Below are 23,643 nucleotides of genomic sequence, written 5' to 3' on the forward strand. Positions count from 1 at the left end.
TCTTGGTTTCTGGGCCACAGCAGGTTCCAGACCTTCCAACCAAAGGCAGAGGGGCAGGCCCTTCCCTTGCTGAGTCTCCCAGGAACTGGGCTTTTGTTCCTCCACAAGATACAAGTGAATACATCTGAGAATCAGGGTCACAACACAAGTCGGAACGCGTGCAAACATTACTGGTCTGTGTCCTCTTGCATAGGCACAGGCAGCTAAAGAAGAAATTTATGTCAGAGGAGCCTAAGGTACTACCTTCTGAAGCCTTCTTTAACAGTGACTTGCACATAGTATTATCTTTTATTTGCTGGAAAATAAACACCTCTCTCCCTCCCTTCCCTCAAAGAACCCAAACAAACAAACAACAGCTCTATTTGGATAGGTCAGAGGCATCTTCTGAGGAGATTATTTTTTAGCTCTGATAAAGGGCTTTCTGGGACACGTATGATAAACGAGGCTGTCTGATACTCCCAGGTTTCTCACTGGGCTCTTGTATCAAATCCACACCCTCTGTGACCTAAATGTGCCCTTTACTGTGTGTAAAGCCAAGGACTTGGCTTTCAAAGTCTTATCCTTAAGACTGTGTTCCCAGCCAGTATACTGAATGGAATTAAATTATCCTGTGAAATAAATCCACGGGATAAAAATAGCATTTGAATCTATCCTAATTAAATGTGTTCCCTTCAAAGTCAACCATATCAGTTAGAGCCTGAACATGGGATTCCAGTCCAAGAGTAAATTAAAATCAATTCTCAGAATCGAATCCCAGATACCATGAATTGAAATAAAATTTGTCAAGATGGGGGCTGACACTGCTTCACCAGAAACCACATCAAGTTACAGTGTCTACCCACCCTATTTTGAGACAAATGAGACAAGGAGACTGAGGGGCAGTAACATCCAATGCAGGAAAGCAAGCTCGCTGCTCGGCCCAGCTCAAAGCCTCTGAGGATTCAAGAAAACTTGAGATAAGACTGAATTGCTTTTGCCCCCTCTACCTTATTTTCAGGAACTGAAGTGGTCCTATCACCAAAAAGGACTAAGAAGCTGACTCTGTAGTGTACGCTAAATCCTCAAGTCTCCCCTGAGGAGACAGCGGAGCCCAGTGGTTAGGACGATGGTTTGAATTCTGACTTCACTACCAGTTACCAGTCTGGTGATGAAGTCTTTGGAAGACCTAACTATTCATCTGAACAATGTGGATACTATTACTGTTATAAAATAATATTGTTAGAAGAATTAACAGAGGAATGCAAGGGAAGAGCTGCTCCTGTAACAAGTGTTCGTTTTATTGATTTATTGATTGATCAACACACAGGGTCCGCTCTGTCACCCAGGCTGGAATGCAATGGCACAATTACAGCGCACTGCAGCCTCAACCTCCTGGGCTCAAGCAATTCTCCCACCTCAGCCTCCCAAGCAGCTACGACCACAGGTGCTTGCCACCATGCCTGGCTAATTTGTTTAATACATATGTGTATATATATATATTTTTTATAGAGATAGGGGTTTCCTCATGTTGCTCCGGCTGGCCTCAAACTTCCGGGCTCAAGTGATCCTCCCCACTCAGCGTTCCAAAGTGCTGGGACTAGAGGTGTGAGTCACCACACCCAGCCCAAGTGTTCAGTTTAGGTCTTGTTGTTAATATTATTTTGATCTGCAAGAGAAGTCCCTGTCAAGTAGGGGAGTCATTACTTATATGCAGTTTTTAAACTACATGTGGAAACGTCTCTCTTTGGGGCAAGCGGAGTGGAGATGGCTGGATTAGCTGCAGAGAGGAGCACAAAAATGGAACTCACTGCCCAGAGTCTGATAGCACAAGGAGGACGCTTAATTCCTTTCACCATCAGAGATCATACCAGCAACCTCCACAAATCATACACTGGGAAGAAAGTGGAGAGTGGGAAAAAAATGCTCTCATCTCCACAGCCTGGTCAAGAAAGCTCAAAACAGGCTGCCTAATCAACCTGCAGCAGCCCCGTGACCTAAGAACGAGCAGAGATCCTGGACTGCATTCAAACAGGTGGCTCCGACTGCCCTTATCCAGGCTGGTTCCCAGCTCTGCACCCTCTTCCCTCCTGCATGGTGCCATGAGGCTGTGATAAATGCACTGTACGAAGTTGAGGTCTGGGGGATCTGCACTGAGAATGAATTAGAGGAAGTGCCTCTGTGGTGCCTGCCACGCCTGCTGTGCAGTGCTTGCCTTCCCACTTCACTCCAGCACCAACCACCAGTCCTACTGCATTCTCTCTAGGAGACTTACTACTTGTTCTCTTCCTGTTTTGACTCCCACAGTATTTAAGAATATTCACTGTTTTTAAAGCTCTTATAATTTAATAATGATGTCAATACTATCATGAGTTTATGAAAGGAACTGCATTTAACAAGGTTAATAAATAGCAAATTTCAATCAGGAAATCCTTTACTTTGGCATTCATGCCCCTAATATATGAAAATTTTTCTCTAAGGAAAGCAACAATTGCATCTTAAGAGAAAAAGAGTTTATGTGAGCTGGGTGCGGTGGCTCACACTTTAGGAGGCCAAGGTGGGAGGATTGCTTGAGGCCAGGAGTTCAAGACCGACCTAGCCAACATAGTGAGACCCTGTCTTAAAAAAAAAAAAAGAAAACAATAAAAAAGAAAAAAAGAGCATATGTGGCAATTAGGTTATATGATTTAAAGAGCAGAAGGACACTGACAGCAGAAAAAAAAACCAGGAAAATTTAAGAATAAAAATTGTCTAACATTCACTATTACATTTCTCACTGTCTCTGACCCTCTCTCTGACTAAAGTTACATTTGATATCTGTTGAATTCTGAGACTTAACAACATCAAGCAGATTTGGAGCCCATTCAAAGTATGGTATATTATGATCAAAAGATTGTGTGTCACAAAATGGAGAATCAAATAATATTTGGGAGGGGGCTACACATGGAAGATATTATCATGCAGGACACTGCTCACGAGCGGCTCACCTACTTCCTGACTGGTGAGCCATGCTCCACATGACTGTGATTCTTCTTATAGCAACTTAGAGCAGGTTAGCCACACCCTTTAGTTAAGGTGTAGATTCTTAAAATGGAATAGAATCATGGTTAAGGGATTCACTTCAAATGTTAAAATGAAAAAAAAGAGAACAACACTGTGTTTAGCATCTTGCAGGGCTTGGCTATGACAGGTCCTTAATAAACTCTGGCTGAACCAATTGATGAATAAATAGTCTCTTCTGAGCCTCTTGGGCCTATTTTATGAATACCAAGTGGGGCAAATTTTAGTTTGGAGGCAGTGTTTATTACTGTCATTCATTTATCCTAATGGATCCTTGGAACCTTTGTGAGGCCTGGGCAACATAGCAAGACCTCTGTCTCTACAAAAAAATTAAAAATTAGCCAGGTGTAGTGGTGCATGCCTGTAGTCCCAGCTATCTACTTGGGAGGCCAAGATGGGAGGACTGCTTAGCCCAGGAGGTCAAGGCTGCAGTGAACCATGATTGCGCCACTGCACTCCAGCTCAGGCTACAGAGTGAGACCTTGCCTCAAAAACAAAAACAAAAACAAAACTTCTGTGAATTTAATTCCAAAAAAGGTTTCAACTGATTATCATGAGAAGTGGAAGGATGGATCATGCCAGGAGAGTGGAGGAGGCAGCGAATTAGAAGTGAGGGCAGCAACCAAAACTCACCTATAGATGATTCCTTTATCATGGAGGAACATGAGAGCCGAAATGATTTCTGCAGCATAGAAGCGAGCTCGTGCTTCATCAAAACGACGAGACTTCTGAATGTGGAACATCAAGTCACCCCCATTCACAAACTCCATCACAAAAAACAGACGATCCTGGATACAAACACAAGAGAGGGTCCAATGTGGTGTAGCAATTAACCTAGAGCTCCATCAGCATCATATTGCCCAGGGCTGTGGCACAGAGAGGAGACTGTCAAGTGGATGTATTCCAGGAAACATCCTGACCATGGGTCAGAGTGCAGTGCAACAGGTCTGGTGGGATTAGAGCCCTGGGGCGGAGCAGCACCTGGATATCCTGTAGTTAGTTCCACACAGCCTTGAATTGCTACATGAAATCAAAAGTACAGAAGGCATCAGAAACCTTTGATTCGAGTTCCAGCTCTGTTCCTTAAAGGTCAGGTACCTGGAGAGAGAATGTAAATCGAAAGGTATATGCCTTTAATCTGAAACATGTGGGGTTAATTATCCAAAGTAAAGGACACCTAGTAGGTGCTCTAGTTCTCACAAGTGGGCAGAGAACAATCACAGAAAAAGAACACCCCTTTAGACAAGTCAGTCAAACAGATGTGGAGGCCGGGTGCAGTGGCTCATGCCTGTAATCTTAGCAATTTGGGAGTCCTATGTGGGTGGATCCCTTGAGCCCAGGGGTTCAAGACCAGCCTGGGCCACATAGTGAGACCTTGTCTGTAGGAAAAAAAAAAAATTAGGCAGGAGGATCACCTGAGCCTGGGAAGTAAAGGCTGCAATGAGCTGTGGTTGTGCCACGGCACTCCCACCTGGGCGACAGGGGTAAGACTCCTTCCTCCAAAAAAAAAAAAAAAGGCAAATGACAGCCTCATGGTAGCATCCACATTGGAAATACCACTCAGTCCTTCAAAAGACTGAGTCAAGAGTGGGAATGTAGAAATGAGCGAGATGCCATCTCCCCTTTAAGTGACTCTCAACCTAGCAGGTAAAGTGGACTCTTAAAATAAAAGTCACTATGGAGTGTACTAAGTACTATGCAAGTGGTGTGAATAAAGTGCTATGGAAATCACGACTGCTTCATGAAAGAAATGTGTAGGTCTCATTGAAAAAGTGATCCAAGATTTATCTAAGTGTAAAACGTTTTGCTTCAAGCACCTCTAAGATCAATGGGTTTCCTCACTCCTTCCTGTGACATTTATGAAATTCCTAATTAGCTGGTGCTGAGTTCAGATGCGAGATCCAATAGACAGTAGAGCAGACACAGCCTCTCCCCATACAGAGTTTGGTGTGAGAAACACATTACTCCAAAAAGAAAAAAAAAAAAAAAAAAGTGACACAAGCAAATCGACAAATTCTGGTAAATCCTGTGAAGGAAAAGTGGAGGAAGTGTGACATCTGGTCACCTGCCTGGGGGTCAGACAACGTCTCTGAGCAAGTGAAACGTGAGCTAAGGCCCACAGGATGAGTGCCATTGACTTGGGACCCGTGATACCATTTTGTGGGATTGGAGATTATTTTGTGAGGAAATTGGTATTTTACCAAAGGATGCAGATATGCATAACCTATCTTTATTTTGAGGGGAGACAGGGTCTTATTCTTTCACCCAAGCTGAAGTGCAGTGGCGCGATCTCGGCTCACTGCAGCCTTGACCTCCAGGACTCAAGCAATCCTCCCACCTCAGCCTCTTGAGTAGTTGTGACTACAGGCATGTGCCACCACGCCCAGCTCATTTTTTTGATTTTTAGTAGAGATGGGGTCTCACTACATTGCCCAGGCTGGGCTCGAACCCCTGAGCTCAAGCAATACTCCCACCTCAACCTCCCCAAGTGCTGGGATTACAGGCGTGAGCCACCACACCCAGTCTTGAACCTGTCTTTATTTGTGGTTGTCAGTGCCACTGGCTTTGCACAGGGTGTTTCCACACATTCACAGCTGAACAATGGGCAGAGCATGGTGCGTGCTCCTGCTCAGCTCCCACTGCATCCCTGGTGTAACCACGCAGATCCCTATCAGAAGGAAGCACGGCTTGTGACCTCATATGCCCTATTTTAACTAACGCTTTAATTAGAAGGAAAAAAAAATCCCCTGAATTTATTAAACACTTCTTTCTGCTAAAAGTGAAGCAAGAATTTAATAGTGAAGAAGGAATGGCAAGATTCACAAAACAAAAACCACCACCACCAAGACAACTCTTCAGGTTGGCCAATCTAAGCCAACAGGCAAACTATGTAAATACAGCAAGCCATCTGACTAAGCTGCTGGCATTCATTTGAGGGTGACTGACAAGGGGAGAGGCAGAATTGGGTGGGACAAGCTTTGATGAGCAATGGCTGTCCTGTATTTTCTAAATGGGAAGGATTAAGGTGGAATTAGCAGGTTAGCAATGGGGTGGGCAGGGGATATACACACACAGGAAACATCCCAAAAAGCTGCATCTGCATAGTAAGTTTTTATGCCAATGCTGTGGCTGTCCATTTGGAGGGATGGCCACAGACGGCCTGAGGTAAAAACTAAGGTGAAAAGCCACCCTGAACCATCTCTGGGCAAGGAGGTCAGTCTTACATGTTTTTGTTAATCAGCCTGTTCATCTTCCTCGTGGATCTGAGTGGCAGTCACATGAATTCCAATTGCTCTGAACACCTGGCTACTGGAACTGGGTCAGTGGGGAAGTGGCCACTCCTTAGGCTGCTATAAGTGGTGCACTTGGCAAGAGTTTTAAGGCAGCCGGCATCGAAAGCCTAAAGTCTAAAAGCCAGGGTGTGGGCTAAATTCCAGATCTGGGGGGAAAAAATCCTGCCCTCTAGGCTTGCTTCAGCCCAGCCCCATCCACAATCCTGGAGGCAGATTCTCAGATAATGCACAGACTCCGGCAGATTCACCTCTGCTACACAGTGAGGGACCATAAGCTTTAGAATTCCGGAAAGATGGGTTCTGCTGTACCTGTTTCTTTTCATTCAGAGTCTCATTTCTAACCTCCCGTCTGGCACCACCTGGAACACAGGGTGTAATTCACAGCCCTCAGGCTATGAGCAACTCTTGAAGCAGACAGGAGACATAGGCCAGCTGAGACACGACAACAACTTAATGCAGAGTACTGGTCCATCCTATCAAAGACCTCAAATAATGTCACCAGGCATAAAAACAAAGATATGTTTATCAACAAGCAAAATGTTTTTGCTGTGAGGAAACCCTATGTTGACCTGCACTTCTGTTCACTCCATTTTAAAATGTTTGCTGCAGAGAGGGAAAGATTTGGCAGCAATTTCTCCAAGATTACTTTTGAAGAGAAGGAGATAAATGACAAAAAATCTCTAGTGTTTAGAAAAGAAGATGCAGGCCAGACGCGGTGGTTCATGCCTGTAATCCCAGCACTTTGGGAGGCTGAGGCGGGCGGATCACTTGAGGTCAGAAGTTCAAAACCAGCCTGGCCAATGTGGTGAAACCCTGTCTCTACTAAAAGCACAAAAAAATCAGCTGGGCGTGGTGGCATGCGCCTCTAATTCCAGTTACTCGGAGGCTGAGGCAGGAGAATCACTTGAACCCTGGATGCAGAGGTTGCAGTGAGCTAAGATTGCACCATGCACTCCAGCCTAGGAGACAGAGGAAGACTGTCTCAAAAAAAAAAAAAAAGGAAAGAAAAGAAGACCCATACATCATCAGGTGGTGATGGGGTGAGGAGTCATCATCAGAAATAAAATTATATTAAGTATGTCCTATTTTTATTTTTAGTAGAGACGGGATCTCACTACATTGCCCAGGCTGATCTCGAACTCCCTTCGGGCAAGTGTGCAATAAGTGATAGCTGCTGCTGAAGCTGCCGATGCTTGTGCTCTCACGTAGGTATTTTTCAGTTTAAAAAAAGATCATAAATGTGAATGTGCAGAGTGATTTTAGTTATAGCCAAAAATGCAGATAGATGCATAGAAAGGACAAAAAAGATGGCTACAGAGTGACAGAAGTCAGTTTTTTGTTGTGGGATCGGGGGTGACATTTCTTCTTTATACTTTTCAGTATCTTTCAAGGTTTCTATGATGAGTGTGTATTACATGTGCTTCCTCCATGTTTTTCTTATTTTCTTTTTTTTTTTTTTTTTTTTGAGACGGAGTCTCGCTCTGTCGCCCAGGCTGGAGTACAGTGGCCGGATCTCAGCTCACTGCAAGCTCCGCCTCCCGGGTTCACGCCATTCTCCTGCCTCAGCCTCCGGAATAGCTGGGACTACAGGCGCCCGCCACCTCGCCCGGCTAGTTTTTTGTATTTTTTAGTAGAGACGGGGTTTCACCGTGTTAGCCAGGATGGTCTCGATCTCCTGACCTCGTGATCCACCCGTCTCAGCCTCCCAAAGTGCTGGGATTACAGGCTTGAGCCACCGCGCCCGGCATGTTTTTCTTATTTTCATCTGAAAGACGGAAGATAAGACATGGGAAAGACACAGTTGTGAGGCTGTTGGAGAGAGCCCTTGTTTAGGCAATGGGAGTTGGAAAGCAGCTACAAAAAGAAACTGTTGCATCCCCGCTGCCCATTATAAGGGAAACGAGTAACCACCCATGTCCCATAATGGCCTTTCTGCTGCCTGAAGTAACCAGGCCATTGGGCTTGTTGGAACGGCATCCACATTGAGAATCGGCTGGCTCTGGTTCGGGTCCCAGCGGCTCCACTTGGAGCCTGGTGCGCAGGCTTTATAGCATATACTACAGATTGCAGAGATCGTCTGTGGTTCCTTTAAGGTTCTGAACAAGACAAATGTTTACTAAACACACACATGGTATGCTAGGGCCTGGGTAAGGACCCAGCCTCCTAAAACTAATACGACTCCACACTGCTCTCAGGAAGCTCACGGACATGCAGGCACAGCATATCACCACAGTGTGTTAAGTGCAGTGGAGGGGAACAGAAGGTGTTATGGGGACACCCAGCAGGGCATCTGAGCAGCCTGGAGGTGGAATTTGGCAGGTGGGGTTTGTGGGGGAAGCTTCTAAGAGGAGCCAATTCCCCAGCCTAGAAGGATGAGGGCATGCAAGTCAGGCTGGAGTGGGGACTGAGGCGGAGGGTGTCAGGAAGACTGTGCCGCTGAAGTGTAAGATGTCAGGCAGATGGGAGGGACTGCAAAGGCAGGCGGGAGGGACTGCAAAGGCAGGCAGGTTGTCAAGCGCTGGAGTGCGTGAGTGTGAGGCTTCGCTGTAACTGTACTGCTATTTTCAAAATGAAATGCAGAAAAAGCAAAAAGCTACTTAGGGGTGCTTTGTTTCACTCCATCTCAGGTCACCCACAAATGAGACGTGCAGGGTCTCAGCTGCCATTAATAAACATGATCACTCACTACTGGTCTGTACTAGAATTATAAGCCCAGTGCCTGGAGTAAAACAGGTGCAGCTATGGTGCTTGGCTTGAAAAAGACTCCAGTAATGTTGGAGCTTGCCACACAGAATAAAACAACATCAGCTACAAAAGCAAATCACTCCAGCAAAATTTTACCCCTTTGGAATTAATTCCAAAGGAGTAAAACTTTTCACATTTAGTGAATGCCCTTTACAAAGCTAAGACCTGTATTTGAAGTTCTGAAAGGAGGCAAAAGAAAACCTCTCACCTACAGCTCTACTCTCAGTCTGTGCTATTTAAGAATTAGTATCACTGATGACTCGACAAACACCAAATCATGCTTCACAAATTCAACTGTGAAGCAACTAGGTGAAGCATTTTTTGGAAATCCTGCATTTAGGGAGGTACTGGAAGATGGATTATGGTTGTAGTGAGTCACTCCTATGGCAGAGAGGAGTTTCCCAAATCCCACTCTAGACAGAGATGGCAAAGATGACTGTTTCAGTATTTAAATCTGTGCATAGAACCATTTTGGTTTTTCTAAAGTCCAATTTCCTAGAAACTGAGCCTGCACATCTGTACAGCCTTACCTGAGGCTTTTGGTTCTGTCAGGTAAAGTCTGCCCTGACTTGTGTGCTAGGAAATCTCAGGGTCAGGAAACCGGTTTAACATCACTTCTAAAACCCTCTGTCCCTGCTCCTCTCTTTTGTCCCTGATTCAGCCAACCACAAATACAAGTCATTAACATGGGGTGATGAACACCTGTGGGAGTGAAAGCAACTCAGAAATCCCTTTGTCCCATACCCGGTGTGGGAGGCCAAGGAGCTGCTGCCTGGTAAATACAGAATTCCTGTCATCACTTGCTCTGATGACACTGACCTGCTGCAGTCTGGGTCCACTCTGTCCTCGCTATCAGTTCAGAACTATTCCTTCCCCAGGCCCAAGGGGCTAAAAATATCCCCTGAATAATGGTTGTCAGTATAAGTAGGGTGCAATCCCTAAGGTTCCCTCATTAAGGGCTGTTGGATAGAAGTTAAAGCTGATGGGCAATTTGTATGAACCAGAGACATAATACCTGGGTGGATGAAAGTGCTATGCCAGGATGATACAAGTGACAAGATAATGCTACCTAAGGAAAGTGACTGGAGAGCAAGCATGGACCAGGGCAAGATCCTGCAGGGTCACTGGGGCAAACATCTTTGGAGGCATCTGTTCAGCTCATGGTGATCCCTTCCTCAGCATTTACCCACTCTCCAGCCCAGCCACATGGGTAAACGCAAGCATCTGTGCACAACCAGTTAGATAGAGCTGCGCCTGTCCAGAGTCTCTTTTCCAGAAAACTGAAACTGAGATAAAAAGCTTTTAATTTAGTCTGGGCTGTGTGCAGGAACTGAGGAAACACGGGTTAGGAAATGGAAACTGCTTTTGCAGTGTAAATGTGGGAAATGCCTAGGTATAACAGAGTGGAGAAAAACTGGGTGGATGGATGAATGGACAGGTGGATGCGTGAAGGAGAAGAATGAAGCAGAAACATAGAGTGAGGCAGAGACAAGAGATCAGGGAGGGTGAGTGAGCCAAGAGCAAAACTGCCAGGGCTCCTCATGTCCTTCTGGTTTCAGATCAGCCGAGACCTGGCCAATTCCTGCCCTTGGGTTGCATGAGACATCCGTTGTACCTCCGAATCTTTATTTTTAGTTTTTTTTTTTTGCATAGCCTTAAGTAAGTTTTCTTACTACCTGAAGTAAATTTTCTGCTACCAGGAGAATTTCAGCTAAAATACAATTTTTGCTTTTCTTTTTGAGACAGGGTCTCACTCTGTCACCCAGGCTGGAGGGCAGTAGCAGGATCATGGCTCACTGCAGCGCTGAACTTCTGGGCTTAAGTGATCCTTCCAACCTCAGCCTCCTGTGCAGCTGGGACCACAGGTGTGTGCCACCACACCTGGCAAATTTTTTGTATAGACTGGGTATCTCTGTGTTGCACAGGCTGGTCTTGAACTCCTAGGCTCAATCAATCCTATCTCGGCCTCCCAAAGTGCTGGAATTACAGGTGTGAGCCACCATGCCTGGCACACACACCAATTTTTTTTTTTTTTTTTTTTTACTTTTTAAGTTCTAGGGTACATGTGCACAACATGCAGGCTTGTTACATATGTATGCATGTGCCATGTTGGTGTGCTGCACCCATTAACTCATCATTTACATTAGGTAGATCTCCTAAAGCTATCCCTCTCCCCTCCCCCTCCCCACAATAGGACCTGGTGTGTGATGTTCCCCTTCCTGTGTCCAAGTGATCTCATTGTTCAATTCCCACCTATGAGTGAGAACATGCACTATTTGGTTTTCTGTTCTTGCGATAGTTTGCTGAGAATGATGGTTTCCAGCTGCATCCATGTCCCTACAAAGGACACGAACTCATCCTTTTTAATGGCTGCATAGTATTCCATGGTGTATATGTGCCACCTTTTCTTAATCCAGTCTGTCACTGATGGACATTTGGGTTGATTCTAAGTCTTTGCTATTGTGAATAGTGCCACAATAATGTGTGCATGTGTCTTTATAGCAGCATGACTTATAATCCTTTGGGTATATCCCCAGTAATGGGATGGCTGGGTCAAATGGTATTTCTAGTTCTAGATCCTTGAGGAATCACCACACTGTTTTCCACAATGGTTGAACTAGTTTACAGTCCCACCAACAGTGTAAAAGTGTTCCTATTTCTCCACATCCTCTCCAGCACCTGTTGTTTCCTGATTTTTTAATGATTGCCACTCTAACTGGTGTGAGATGGTATCTCATTGTGGTTTTGATCTGCATTTCTCTGATAGCGAGTGATGATGAGCATTTTTTCATGTCTGTTGGCTGCATAAATGTCTTCTTTTGAGAAGTGTCTGTTAATATCCTTTGCCCACTTTTTGATGGGTTTTTTTTTTTTTCTTGTAAATTTGTTTGAGTTCTTTGTAGGTTCTGGATATTAGTCCTTTGTAAGATGAGTAGATTGCAAAAATTTTCTCCCATTCTGTAGGTTGCCTGTTCACTCTGATGGTAGTTTCTTTTGCTGTGCAGAAGTTCTTTAGTTTAATTAGATCCCATTTGTCAATTTTGGCTTTTACTGCTGTTGCTTTTGGTGTTTTAGACATGAAGTCCTTGCCCATGCCTATGTCCTGAATGGTATTACCTAGGTTTTCTTCTAGGATTTTTATGGTTTTAGGTCTAACATTTAAGTCTCTAACCCATCTTGAATTGATTTTCATATAAGGAGTAAGGAAAGGATCCAGTTTCAGCTTTCTACTTATGGCTAGCCAATTTTCCCAGCACCACTTATTAAATAGGGAATCCTTTCCCCATTTCTTGTTTTTGTCAGGTTTGTCAAAGATCAGATGGCTGTAGATGACACACACCAATTTTTAAGGTGTAAGAAGTTTCCTTATTTATTTCTAAATCTGGGATAATAACACCTATAGCTACAGTGATCATGTAAAGATTAAACCAGAAGCCAAGTGCCTCACACAGTGCCAAGCCCAGAAAAGGATCTCAATCAATAGAAGCTATTGGTACCACTACATTATATAAAGAGGAGACTTTGTGCCCAGTGCCCAAGTCCCGGTATGACTAAGAGGAAGCCCAGGGCAGCAGTGACACCTGGACTCTGGGGCCAGGATGCTTGAGGTCCAAGAGCAACTCCTGCTGTGCTATATTTAGCTTCTCTCTGACAAAACTCACATCTGCAAAATGGGGATAATAAGACAACCCAACTCACAGGTTTGTGAGGATTAAATGATTTAAGCTAAGAGCTTCGAATAGTGTCTGGCATACCATAAATGAAATGCTCAAGAGATGTTAGCAACTATTATTATCCTCATCATCATTAGTGCATCTGCTGCAGCTTCAGCCCCCATGGCCAACTGCTACCAGGGCTCCAAAGGGCCTGCTGTATGAGGCATAGGAAGGCCCCTTGGCTGTGGCTGTGGCACACGTGGCAGTGAGCTACGTGCCCTGGGTCTAGAGGTGATGCCTCCCTCATGGACCTCCAAGACTGGCAGAGGTGCACACACACTCACAAGTGGACAGGAATGAAACAGCAGCCGAAACAGCAGCTGCAGTAGCTCCCCCAACCCTCAGTGTGGGACAGGGGTATAGCGGGTCGAAGGAGGTAGAAGGAGTCCTGGCCCAGCTGCTGGGACACAGGGACGTTTCCTGATGCTATATGGTAATGGCCTTGACCGGATAAGGACTTTTCTTTCTGGGAAATGCTTGCTGAGCAAGGGGTTACAAACCTAGATTTGATAACCAAAACATACTAACCAAGGTTTCAGTTCTGATAAGTTTTCTAACACTAATTGGTAATTCATATTTTCTATTTTAAGGGGTTTATAATAATTATTATTGCAAAACAAATGCCCTCCTATGTACTACAAACATATTACTGTAAGCAAGACTTTTTATAGTAGTTATTCTCCCTTTCTATAAAGTTGATTCAATCTCAGAACCAGATTGCAAAAGATTTTTCTCCATTTAAAGTAAAAATCTGTTGTCTCTATGATTTAAAGACTGCATTTGAAGATGTATTATTCCAGAAACCGAGGCAGCAGGAAAGAGTCACCATACTCAGAATTTTCGTGAGGATGCAGATTACCTTTTGGAAATAATTCAAAGATAGACATAACATGTAAGTTATGAAAAATGTAGCTATTGCTTTAAGGCAATGTGAAGCTGGGAGCCACATCTATTCTTACTTACCCAAGCTCTAAGAACTGCCTTGGAGTATATCTATATGAATAACAAGCCCATGCTGTGCGAAAAGCTGCAGAGTGCTACTGACGGCTGGAGGGAAGGAGAAGGAAATCTCCATAACAGATAGCAGTGTTGAACTTCTCCTAAATACCGTTGCTTTATTATTTTTCTCAGACAAAGTCATCTACGGGGTGAGTAGGGAGTTCAAATCAACAGGAAACAGTTACTGACGTCAAAGAGGTCACAGTGGAAAAGCACTCTCATGAGGAAATCTGATTGCACCATGTCTGAACTGGAAACAACTTGAATTTAACCACATTAAGAATGATTACACAGCCTTCAAGGAAGAAACAATGAGAAGGAGTCTAATGGCTGCATTTTTTTTTTTGACTTATCATTTTGCACAGCCCAGAAGATGTCAAAGGTTAATTCAATCACCCAGCAACCCCTGTGTCAAGCCCACAGGCAAGACACATCCTGTCTGAGCTCAGAGACTAGTCTTTGGGAAGGTAAAATATGTCCTGAATACAACAAACCCTTAGTGCCTTGCATTTCAAACCTGGAAGGACACACAGCTCTTTTCAAAGACCAAGTGTTTTCCTGGTAATCTGGATGCATTATAGCCATCTCTCATAATGAAACCCGACAAGCCTTACTGGCATATATATACTAGACTACGGAAACAAAGAGGAAATCTAGCTTGCAGTTTAACACACTGTGAAACATCCAGGCCAGGATGTTCTTTAAAGCATAAATAAGCGGTAACATATGATAGGGGGCATAGCAGAGTCACAGCACAAGTCCACCCTTCCTGATGGAACCTCCTTTGGCATTTCTGGTCCACATACAGCTTTCCAGTACCATGGTGTAGGGCTGGGCTGGATCTGTGCACTTGGTCTTGTTCTCCACGGGGGACCTGAAACCCTTGAAGGCAGAGCCCAGATGCTAAGTGAAATATCTTTAATAGCACTAAGCACAGTGCCTTGCCAATTGTGAGGGTTAATAAATGCTTCAGGAGTGAATATAACAGGAACCATTTTTGTCTCCTGGTACAATTAAACTGGCACTTTAGAAGAGCTGGAACAAACTGACAAGATTAGTTTCACCCAACCATTTTACAGAAGCAAAGGGCAAAGAAGTGAAGTACCTTGCCCATAGTTAAAACAGTTTGTAGAAGAGTTAGGTAGGAGAACCAGGTCTGCTGATGCTGTATTTTCCTTTATAAAGCTTTTATTTTTCTACTTATAAAACTAATTATATATCCATAGTTCAAATGTAATTACAAAGTAAATAGATAGAAAATTGAGAAGAAAATAAAGAAAATGAAAATAAAATCACCCTAATCCTGACAATCAGATATAGAAGTCTCAAACTTTTAGCTTCAAAGAACTGGAGATTTCAGGGCAAATAAGAAATTTTCAAGGTAATGTTAACTATATTTAATTTTTCCTTTGTGTCCTAATCATACTTAACATTCTATAGCATGTTTTAAAAACAGAAAGGAAAAAGTAAAAAACATACGATTCTCTTTTCATTTACATTGCATATTATTTCCTGATATAATTAGTCATCAAGAACATGATTTTTTTTTAAACAGTTGCATACTATTCCCAATGCCAGTTCTATGAAGTCCTACAATTAGCTTGACTTCTAATTAGGTTAATGAATATATGAGGACATGATAGCCTTTATGCCATGATAAAGATCATTTTTTTTAGCCTGGTAAAGCAGGCATTTCTGAGTGGAGATGATTGCTAACTGGGCACGGTGTTTTAATTGATTGGGCAATCATTTAGACATCATTAATCTTTAGAGCACCCCCTAGTGGTTGACAAGAACGTCTGAACAAACCTCCTAGTCAAAACTACCCACATTTGAAATACACTAAGAGTCACAAAGAAGATATCCTGGAAGACTATCAACTTTTAAAAAAAGGTTTAGCAACTTAACAAAAGCATCCACAATAAGATTTCTTTAAGTCACCATTTCACATAGTGAAATTTTCTTTATAAAGATTTTGGTTTAAGCATCAAATAGGATATTTAAGGACTTAGTTTGTTCTAAGGGCCTATAGGATAAAGAGTAAAAATACCATTTCATTTATTTAGATCATTTTTCATGACAGAGATCCCTAAACTGTAAACTTTTAAGACAACCACAATTTCACTTCTCCCTCTGATCTATGTATGAATTTGACACTTTTGCCATGTGGGAAGATACTAGGGTTATAGTTGATTAGACACTTTGTCCAGTTAGAGAAGTAGAGACTATGGCCAAGAATATGCCGTATCTGCCTCAAGGTGATGCCTGGGAATCTACTGGCTGAGAATTCATTTCCTCTCCCCATCTGCAGTGTTGATGCACGGGCTGAAGTTTCCGTGTGGAATGTGCCTTTCACGTGTTATTTTGAGTTTGATTCCTCCACCATAGCCATGACAAACTCTTCTCTGGTTCTCTTTTGTTGGGGAACAAAATCTGTTCAAGCAAATGACGTGCCCACGACCTCCTCCTAAACCATTAAAAAAATTTTTTAAAATTATAGTTTAAGTTCTAGGGTATATGTACACAATGTGCAGGTTTGTTACATAGGTATATATGTGCCATGTGGTTTGCTGCCCCCATCAACTTGTCATCTACATTAGGTATTTCTCCTAATGCTATCCCTTCCCTAGTCCCCCACCTGCCAACAGGCCCCAGTGTGTGATGTTCCCCTCCCTGTGTCCATGTGTTCTCATTGTTCAACTCCCACCTATGAGTGAGAACATGCAGTGTTCCCAAACCATTTTTGCAATCTGGATTACATATTGATCTCCACTGTCCATTAAGGAAGAAAGTTGCAGACCTTACTCTAAAGATACAGAGGTTAAATTAAAAAGAGGTGGAGCTCTAACAGGAAGAGAAGTAGTCACCAGAAACAGCTTAAAAGGTTTATATGGGAGAAAGCACATTGTGTTAACTTTGAAGAGAAGCTTCAGTTGGCTAAGTGGAGTTCAGATGGGTTGTTAAAACCCCCAAAATGAGCAGATCCTAAGATGGTGACACCAAGAACCTCATGCCATATCCAATAGAACTCTGAGTCTGTTAGTGAACTGACTTCATCTCAGCACTTGATTTATCCTACTATGAAACCACTTCCTTCTGATTCTTCTTCTTTTTCCACTCAACCTTAACCCTTACTTAGAATTCCTTCTTCAAGTCTCCTCTCTTCACTCTCTCTATAAACATCTACTGAAAGATTTTTGATTTTTTTTTTTAAGACAGAGTCTCGCTTTGTTGCCCAGGCTGAAGTGCACTGGTGCAATCTTGATTCACTGCAGCCTTTGCCTCCCAGGTTCAAGCGATTCTCCCTGCTTCAGCCTCCCGAGTAGCTGGGATTATGGGTGTGCGCCACCATGCCTGGCTAAATTTTGTATTTTTAGTAGAGATGGGGTTTTGCCATGTTGACCACGCTGGTCTCGAACTCCTGACTTCAGGTGATCCACTCGCCTCAGCCTCCCAAAGTGCTGGGATTACCGGTGTGAGCCACTGTGCCTGGCCTGAAAGATTTTATATTATAGTTTCTAGTTACCAAGAGGACATGGATGACACCAAACTGATCTCCCATCTCAACTGTGTTTCTGACAAACGAGCATCTTACCACTAAATTTCCTCCAAACTGAACTCAGGCTCTTCCATTCTCTCCAGGCTTCCAACTGGCCAGAGCCCTGGCTATTCCCACTTAAAAAGTCCTATCAAGTCTACCTTCTTAGTGTTTCCTTGACTCCACTCTATGATTGCTTCCCTGGGGTAGGCAAGTCTCCAGGTTGCGGGCCCAGCATCCTCACCAGATCTGCTGCCATTAGCCTCCCTCTGTAGATAGCAGCCAGAGAGAGCCTTCTAACATGCAAATCTTATGTTACTTCCTCCCTTAAAGATTTTGCTGGCTCCTTTTACCTAAACATTTTAGTCTAAGCTCCTCAGCAAAGGACATCAGACACATTATGACTTTGCTGCTTCATCACCACCCTCCCCCCCCACCACCATTTCCCCTCTTACAAATCTGCCTTATCTAGTCATTTGGGGTTTCCTGGGCATGTCCTACAATTTTAAGCCTCTGTACCTTTGCACTGCTGTTACCTCTGTCTGGGAGTCTATGCCCTCCTCCTGTGACTACAGGGTTCCTATTCATCTTCAAAACACAGTTCAGACAGCCCCTCCTCTGGGAAGTCTTTCCAACCTCCACGAGGATCAACCATGACTTTCTTCTCTCTATCACATGGTGTTATCATGACCTTTGACTGTAAGCAATTAAAGGGCAGGTCCACATTTTGTTCTTTTGTCTTCATCCCTGGCACATAATGTATGCTCCATAAACATTTACAGAATTGAATTTAAAATGCAAGATAAGTACACTATTACCATTCATTATAGTACACAAACAGCTAATGTCTCTGTTGGCCAGGGTCCACCTTCAATATTTAGAGACCATTCAGCCTTAAGATAGCATTTAAGGTGTCTACTTTTTGTTTTGTTGTTTTTCTTTTTTTGTGGGTTGTAAAAAATTGAGACAGGGGTCTCACTTTGTCATCCAGGCTGGAATGCAGTGGTGCAATCCCAGTTCACTAATGTAGCCTCAACCTCCCGGGCTCAAGCAATCCTCTGGTAAGGTATCCACATTTCAAGTTGAAGTGGCATTTCCACGTATGGGAAACAGAACAAAAAAAGCCCGCAAGCGGCTCTCCCTCAAAGCACAATCATATTGCTTTCAGCACGTTTTTCCATGCTGGTTGGGAACCGTTTTGTAAAACTCTGATTATCTGTTTGTACAATTCAGCCACATGTACCACACACAGGATGGGAATCTGACTCACAAAGTTCAGGGTGGGGAGGATGCTTTTCATAAAACGCCACTGACTCAATGCCTTGATGGTAAAGTGAAAGTGTAATTATTAAATGCTAAAACAAGACAAGCTGCAGTATTTCTACTGCTTGCTTTTAAAAAATAACCCATTTTAGATATATGCTCAGTCAGCTAATCTTTTGCTCCCTAGATGCCCCCAGGCTGTGATAATAATGCCTTATCGAGCAGCAGGCTTCACTGTTGAGAGCTGCCAGCAGCATGCCAGCCCTCACTCACATTAAACAGACACTGCACGCTTCCGCTGTCTCCCCCGAGCTCAGGGGCTCCATCCCTAACAGTGCCACTGTCAGTGCAGGCACCGACAGCTGTAATGAGCCCCCGACAGGAACTCTGCCTTTCTACAAACTCAGACAAAAAATAATGCTTATATTTTCATAAAGAAGGTCTGACACAGTTGGGCGTTGGCCTCTATAAAAAGAAAAGTGATAACCCATTTGATTTTTCATATCAAGGATAATCACCTTGACAGTCATGTAAGGGAGCCAGGGGAGATTCTTCCCCCTGGGAACCAATGTCTGGAGACATGTTTGGTTGTTACAACTGGAGAGGTGCTGCTGGTATTTGGTGAGCTGCTGGTGTTCTGGGATGCTGCTCAACATCCACAATGAACAGGACAGCCCCCACCCCCAACAAAGTAGGCAAATGGCATTGCACTATGCAAATCAGTGATTTTTTTTTTTTTATTGCAAAGGATGAAAACTTACCAGCCACTAGATTATTAAAACAACCTGACCTGTTGGTGAGGGTCAAGATGGTGAGAGCAAAGTTCTGAGCAACGTGGAAGGGCACTTTTTTTTTTTTAAATCACTTACAACTGGTGATAAAGATCATTGTTTTAGCCTGGTAAAGCAGACAGCTCCGAGAGGCGATGATGGCTAACTGGGCATGGTGTTTTAATTGCGAATGGCCACAGATGTGTCCTGAAGCCCAAATAAGAGGCACAAATCAAGTGAATGAACAGATCCTATATCTATGAGCTTCCAGAAGAGAAACTAGAAACCAGTCTTACCACTGAACTTCCCCAAAACTGAACTCATGCCATTCCATTCTCTCCAGGCTCCCAACCGGCCAGAACCCTGGCCACTCCTCCTTAAAAAGTCCTATCAGGTCTACCTCCTTAGTGTTTCCTTGACCCCACTCCTATGATTGCTGCCTTGGGGCAGGCAGGTCCACGGGCCACTGGCCCAGCGTTCTCACCAGGTCTGCTGCTATTAGCCTCCTTCTGTAGACAGTAGCCAGAGAGGAGCTCTGCCATATTTGTTCCCTATTTTTCTTGGTCGTGTCCAACTCATCTTGAACCGACTTTCACCACTGGTAGACATGATTGTAGAAGGTCTGGGCTTGCTGCAGGCACAGGTTAGTTTCCACTTCACATGCCCTCAGAGCAAACCGTGCAGTCTGTGGCTTGGTGGTCCCTGGGGAGTAAGGAGCCAGGAGAACAAGGAAGCTGACTGACAAACACTTCCCAGGGTTCACTGCACAGCGATAGAAGAACGTGTATGGAGAGGAGGGAGGAATTTGGCTGGCAGGGCTCTCCTCTTTTGTTTTGGTTGGAAATTATATATTACATCATTTTAATGTTTAGAACGTCATATACCACAAGAATGGAATTAAGAGACTCTGGGAAGAGTTCCAGGACTCCCATTTGTAACACCTAAGCCATAAATCATTCTAGACCAGAAGTGGGCAGGAGTGAGCTAAAAAATACAGGCTCTTCTGCTGTAACTAAGAATTGGAAACCTCCCACAGAAAGGAAACAAGAACTCCCTGGGTGGCCCCAGAGAAGAGACAGGGCATGCCAAAGCCCTCCAGCAAAAAGGGGAGGGTCTGCTGGCAAGACTGAGCCAAGCTATTAGCTTAGAGGGAAGGAAGGAAAAGGAACCTTGCAAAGAAAGAGTCAGTCGCTTTTGATGGCACATGGGTTAGTATAGAGATGGAGACAGGAGGTAGACAGGGTGTCCTCATAGCCTGATGCAGGGGCTGCCGGTGAACAAACTAGTCTAGCCAGCGGGATGAGAAAGATCATGCAAGTGGCACTGGGAGCAAATGCAGCCTATTGGGGCTGCTACTCTTGCCATTCTGCCTCCTGCTTTAAACCTCCCAACCCCTATAGTGACCCAGAATCCACTGCTAACCAGAGACAGTACCAAGGACCAAGGACTTGAGCTAACCCTCTCCCCAGTAATTTCACTGCATCCTACAAAAAATATAAGGGAGCACTTGATCTGCAAATGTAGCTTCAGACAAACCCCCCAGACTCTTCAAACAGATGACTGCTCTGAGCCTGCCTGAAAGGAAAATCCAGGAATTGCCACAGGGAGCAGCCTGCATGGAGGGTCACCAGCTGAGACTACAAGATGAACAACCTGTTCACGAGCTTCAGCCTTTTAAGCTTCCCAAAGAATGTCAGTTTCATGAGGGCAGGGACTCTTTTCTGTTTTGCTCACTGCTTCGTCCTCAAGGCTTGAAGGCGAGCCCTACACCTCGCAGATACTCAGTGCATATCTGCTGAATGAATGAACACCTTCCCCGCTAACCTGCCAGTGCACAACTCTACGTGACGAGTCTGCTAACTTTCTGTTGACAGGGCTGTTTCTGTTCATGAGACGCTGTGGATGATTCTGAACCTAGAAGAGATGGATGCAGCTAGGTTCTCAGCAGAGATTAAGTAATTAAGGAAAACCCAAGTAGTTAAAAACTAGAATATATTACAGGGTATGATTTTGATCCAAAGCAGTCAGGCTTTCAGACTGCATGATTTTCTCTTCACGGTGGGGTGGCAGCCCCTTGGCAGCCGCTTCAGGTCCTACCTGGCAGTCCCAGCTGGTCACAGCAGGAGTCAACCCAGCTTCCTAGGGAACCATCTGCAGCCCACACCCGAGGGGCTGCTGAAAGCTATTAGTTGGCTTTAGTCTCACAGCCAATCAGGTTGTACTTCTGAGCAAAGACTGGCACATACTTAAGAGTTTCCCCTAAAACCCAATGTTCATTTTCAACTACCTTTCCTTTTGTAGCATAAGGACTATGTTTACTACATGCTATCTACTGTATACTTTTCTTTCATGTGTATTAGTCTTCTCTTCCCAACTAGAATGAGTTTTTAAAAAACTGTTTCTAGCCAGGCACGGTGGCTCATGCCTGTAATCCCAACACTTTGGGAGGCCAAGGCAGTAGGATTGCTTGAGGTCAGGAGTTCAAGACCAGTGTGGGCAACATAGCAAGACCTCCAACTCTGCAAAAAATGAAAACAAATAAAAGAACTGTTTCTTTTGCCTAGCATTCAGTCAGTGTGATCCTGGATTGACTGATTTTTCACTAAACTTCCTGGCAGAACACCCATCTCATTTTCACCCTTTGAGCAGTCCTGGCGCTTGGTATTTCAATAAAGGGCCCTACTGAAGCCAGAGTATCCATAACGTGGCAGGCTTTAAGGGTTCCAAGTTGGGTCCAGGAAAACCACAACCAAGCAATCACCACCCCAAAAGCTTTCGGTCATCATGAGACACAGGGACAAATTGTGACCTGAGTTGTGTTCTGGTTACATCAAATATTTTAATTACACAAAACTCCACATACCATCTTACCAGACATGGAGGTGGCAGTCTACTCAGTCTCTAGGTTGTCAACGATAATGTCGGCTACCAAAATCGAGACCAGTTACAACGGAACAACCTCAAACTGAAAAAACAAGCCGACTATTTCAAATCCTTTTGTCACACCAAGTATCTTGGCAGTCCCATCCAAAGAGACAGAGCCAAAGACACAGCTTGAACTTCAGGTTCTCTTATTCCTATTCATTTTTGTGGCCCTATTTAGCAACAGAAGGTTAGAAAGCCTGGTAGCCTGAAAGGACAGAAGCAAAGGTCCCAAATAATCCCCCCAAAATCCAGATCCTGGAGACGGCCTATGCACATTTTGTCTTCAGAGAATCTTCAGCAGAGAAGGAGGCGGGTCCAACATATGTTGGCCCCAAAGTCAGATCTTGTCTGACTATGGAAATAAATCCGCAATAACCTAAAAGAAAGATGGAACACTATGAATAAGGTAGGAACATGCAGAGACAGGACACACCATGCTCTGGCTCATTTTCTATTTTGATCGGAGCCAAAGGCAAACTGCAACCAATGACCCATAGCAGACCAGATTGTATGTGTAGCAGCCAGTGCTCAGGGAGAGGGGGAAACCTAGTTCCAAACAGATCAGAGGAAATATCCTCAGGTATTTCACAAAAGGCCAAAAACCACCTACTGTGGAAAACTGCCTCTATTCCTGTCTAATGACAGTATTCTCAGCTGTACATATTAGAGACTCAAAACTTCTATTTGTGATATAATGGAAATGGCTTGTATATTATTTAGCAGGACAGTCAGGTCAGGAATCCATGCACTGACTCTGGCTTGCTATGTGATCTGGGGCAAGTCGTTTAACTTCTCTGGATCTCAGTTGCTAGGCCTTTAAAATGAGGATGATACTCTTTCCTGGATGCTTTGGGTATTAAATGAGATATTTTGTTCAATGGATATTTATAGAATGCCAATGTGCAGTTCAGTTTCATAGACACTGGTAATGAATATGAGCACCTAGGACATATGCTAGGGTCTCATGAACTGACCTTTCCTTCTTCGCTCATCCCCTCCTGCAAAGTGGGTACCATCCAGTCCCCAGGAATCAACCAACTACCCCAAGGCATGAATAGAGGCTTCTTCAGAATCCCCATGCCTGTGAAGGGGAAAGTCTCCCAGCCTTTCCGCTATACGTTCCCTTCTCGTCTAACCCTCTGTCACGGGGCCCCTTCCCCTTGCGCTGCGCGTCACAGTAACACAGAGCACACGCAGTAAAGCCACTGCAGGGGCCGAGCATGCCTCCTCCTCCCCACATCCAGCAGCTGGCAGGGGCTCAGTCAAATGCTCAGTGAGCCCGCGGGAAGGGAAAGGGGAGCTGGAGGCGCTGGGAAGCATCACAGCTGGACAGTGCAGGCTGCAGCCCCGCTACGTCC

At 44.3% G+C, this 23,643-nt stretch overlaps 1 protein-coding gene across 2 annotated transcripts in view; it reads right to left on the minus strand.

Moving 5' to 3' along the window:
- PRKCH (protein kinase C eta) overlaps positions 1–23,643 on the minus strand; it is a 233,165-nt gene that overhangs the window by 61,324 nt on the left and 148,198 nt on the right. For both annotated transcript variants that reach the window (XM_050797765.1, XM_050797766.1), the window contains exon 10: positions 3,670–3,824. In XM_050797765.1, coding sequence (XP_050653722.1) covers positions 3,670–3,824 — 155 coding nt within the window. The remainder of the gene's footprint in view (positions 1–3,669; positions 3,825–23,643) is intronic.

Source organism: Macaca thibetana, chromosome 7 (genome assembly GCF_024542745.1).
Source record: "Macaca thibetana thibetana isolate TM-01 chromosome 7, ASM2454274v1, whole genome shotgun sequence".
Classification (NCBI taxonomy): Eukaryota; Metazoa; Chordata; class Mammalia; order Primates; family Cercopithecidae; genus Macaca; species Macaca thibetana.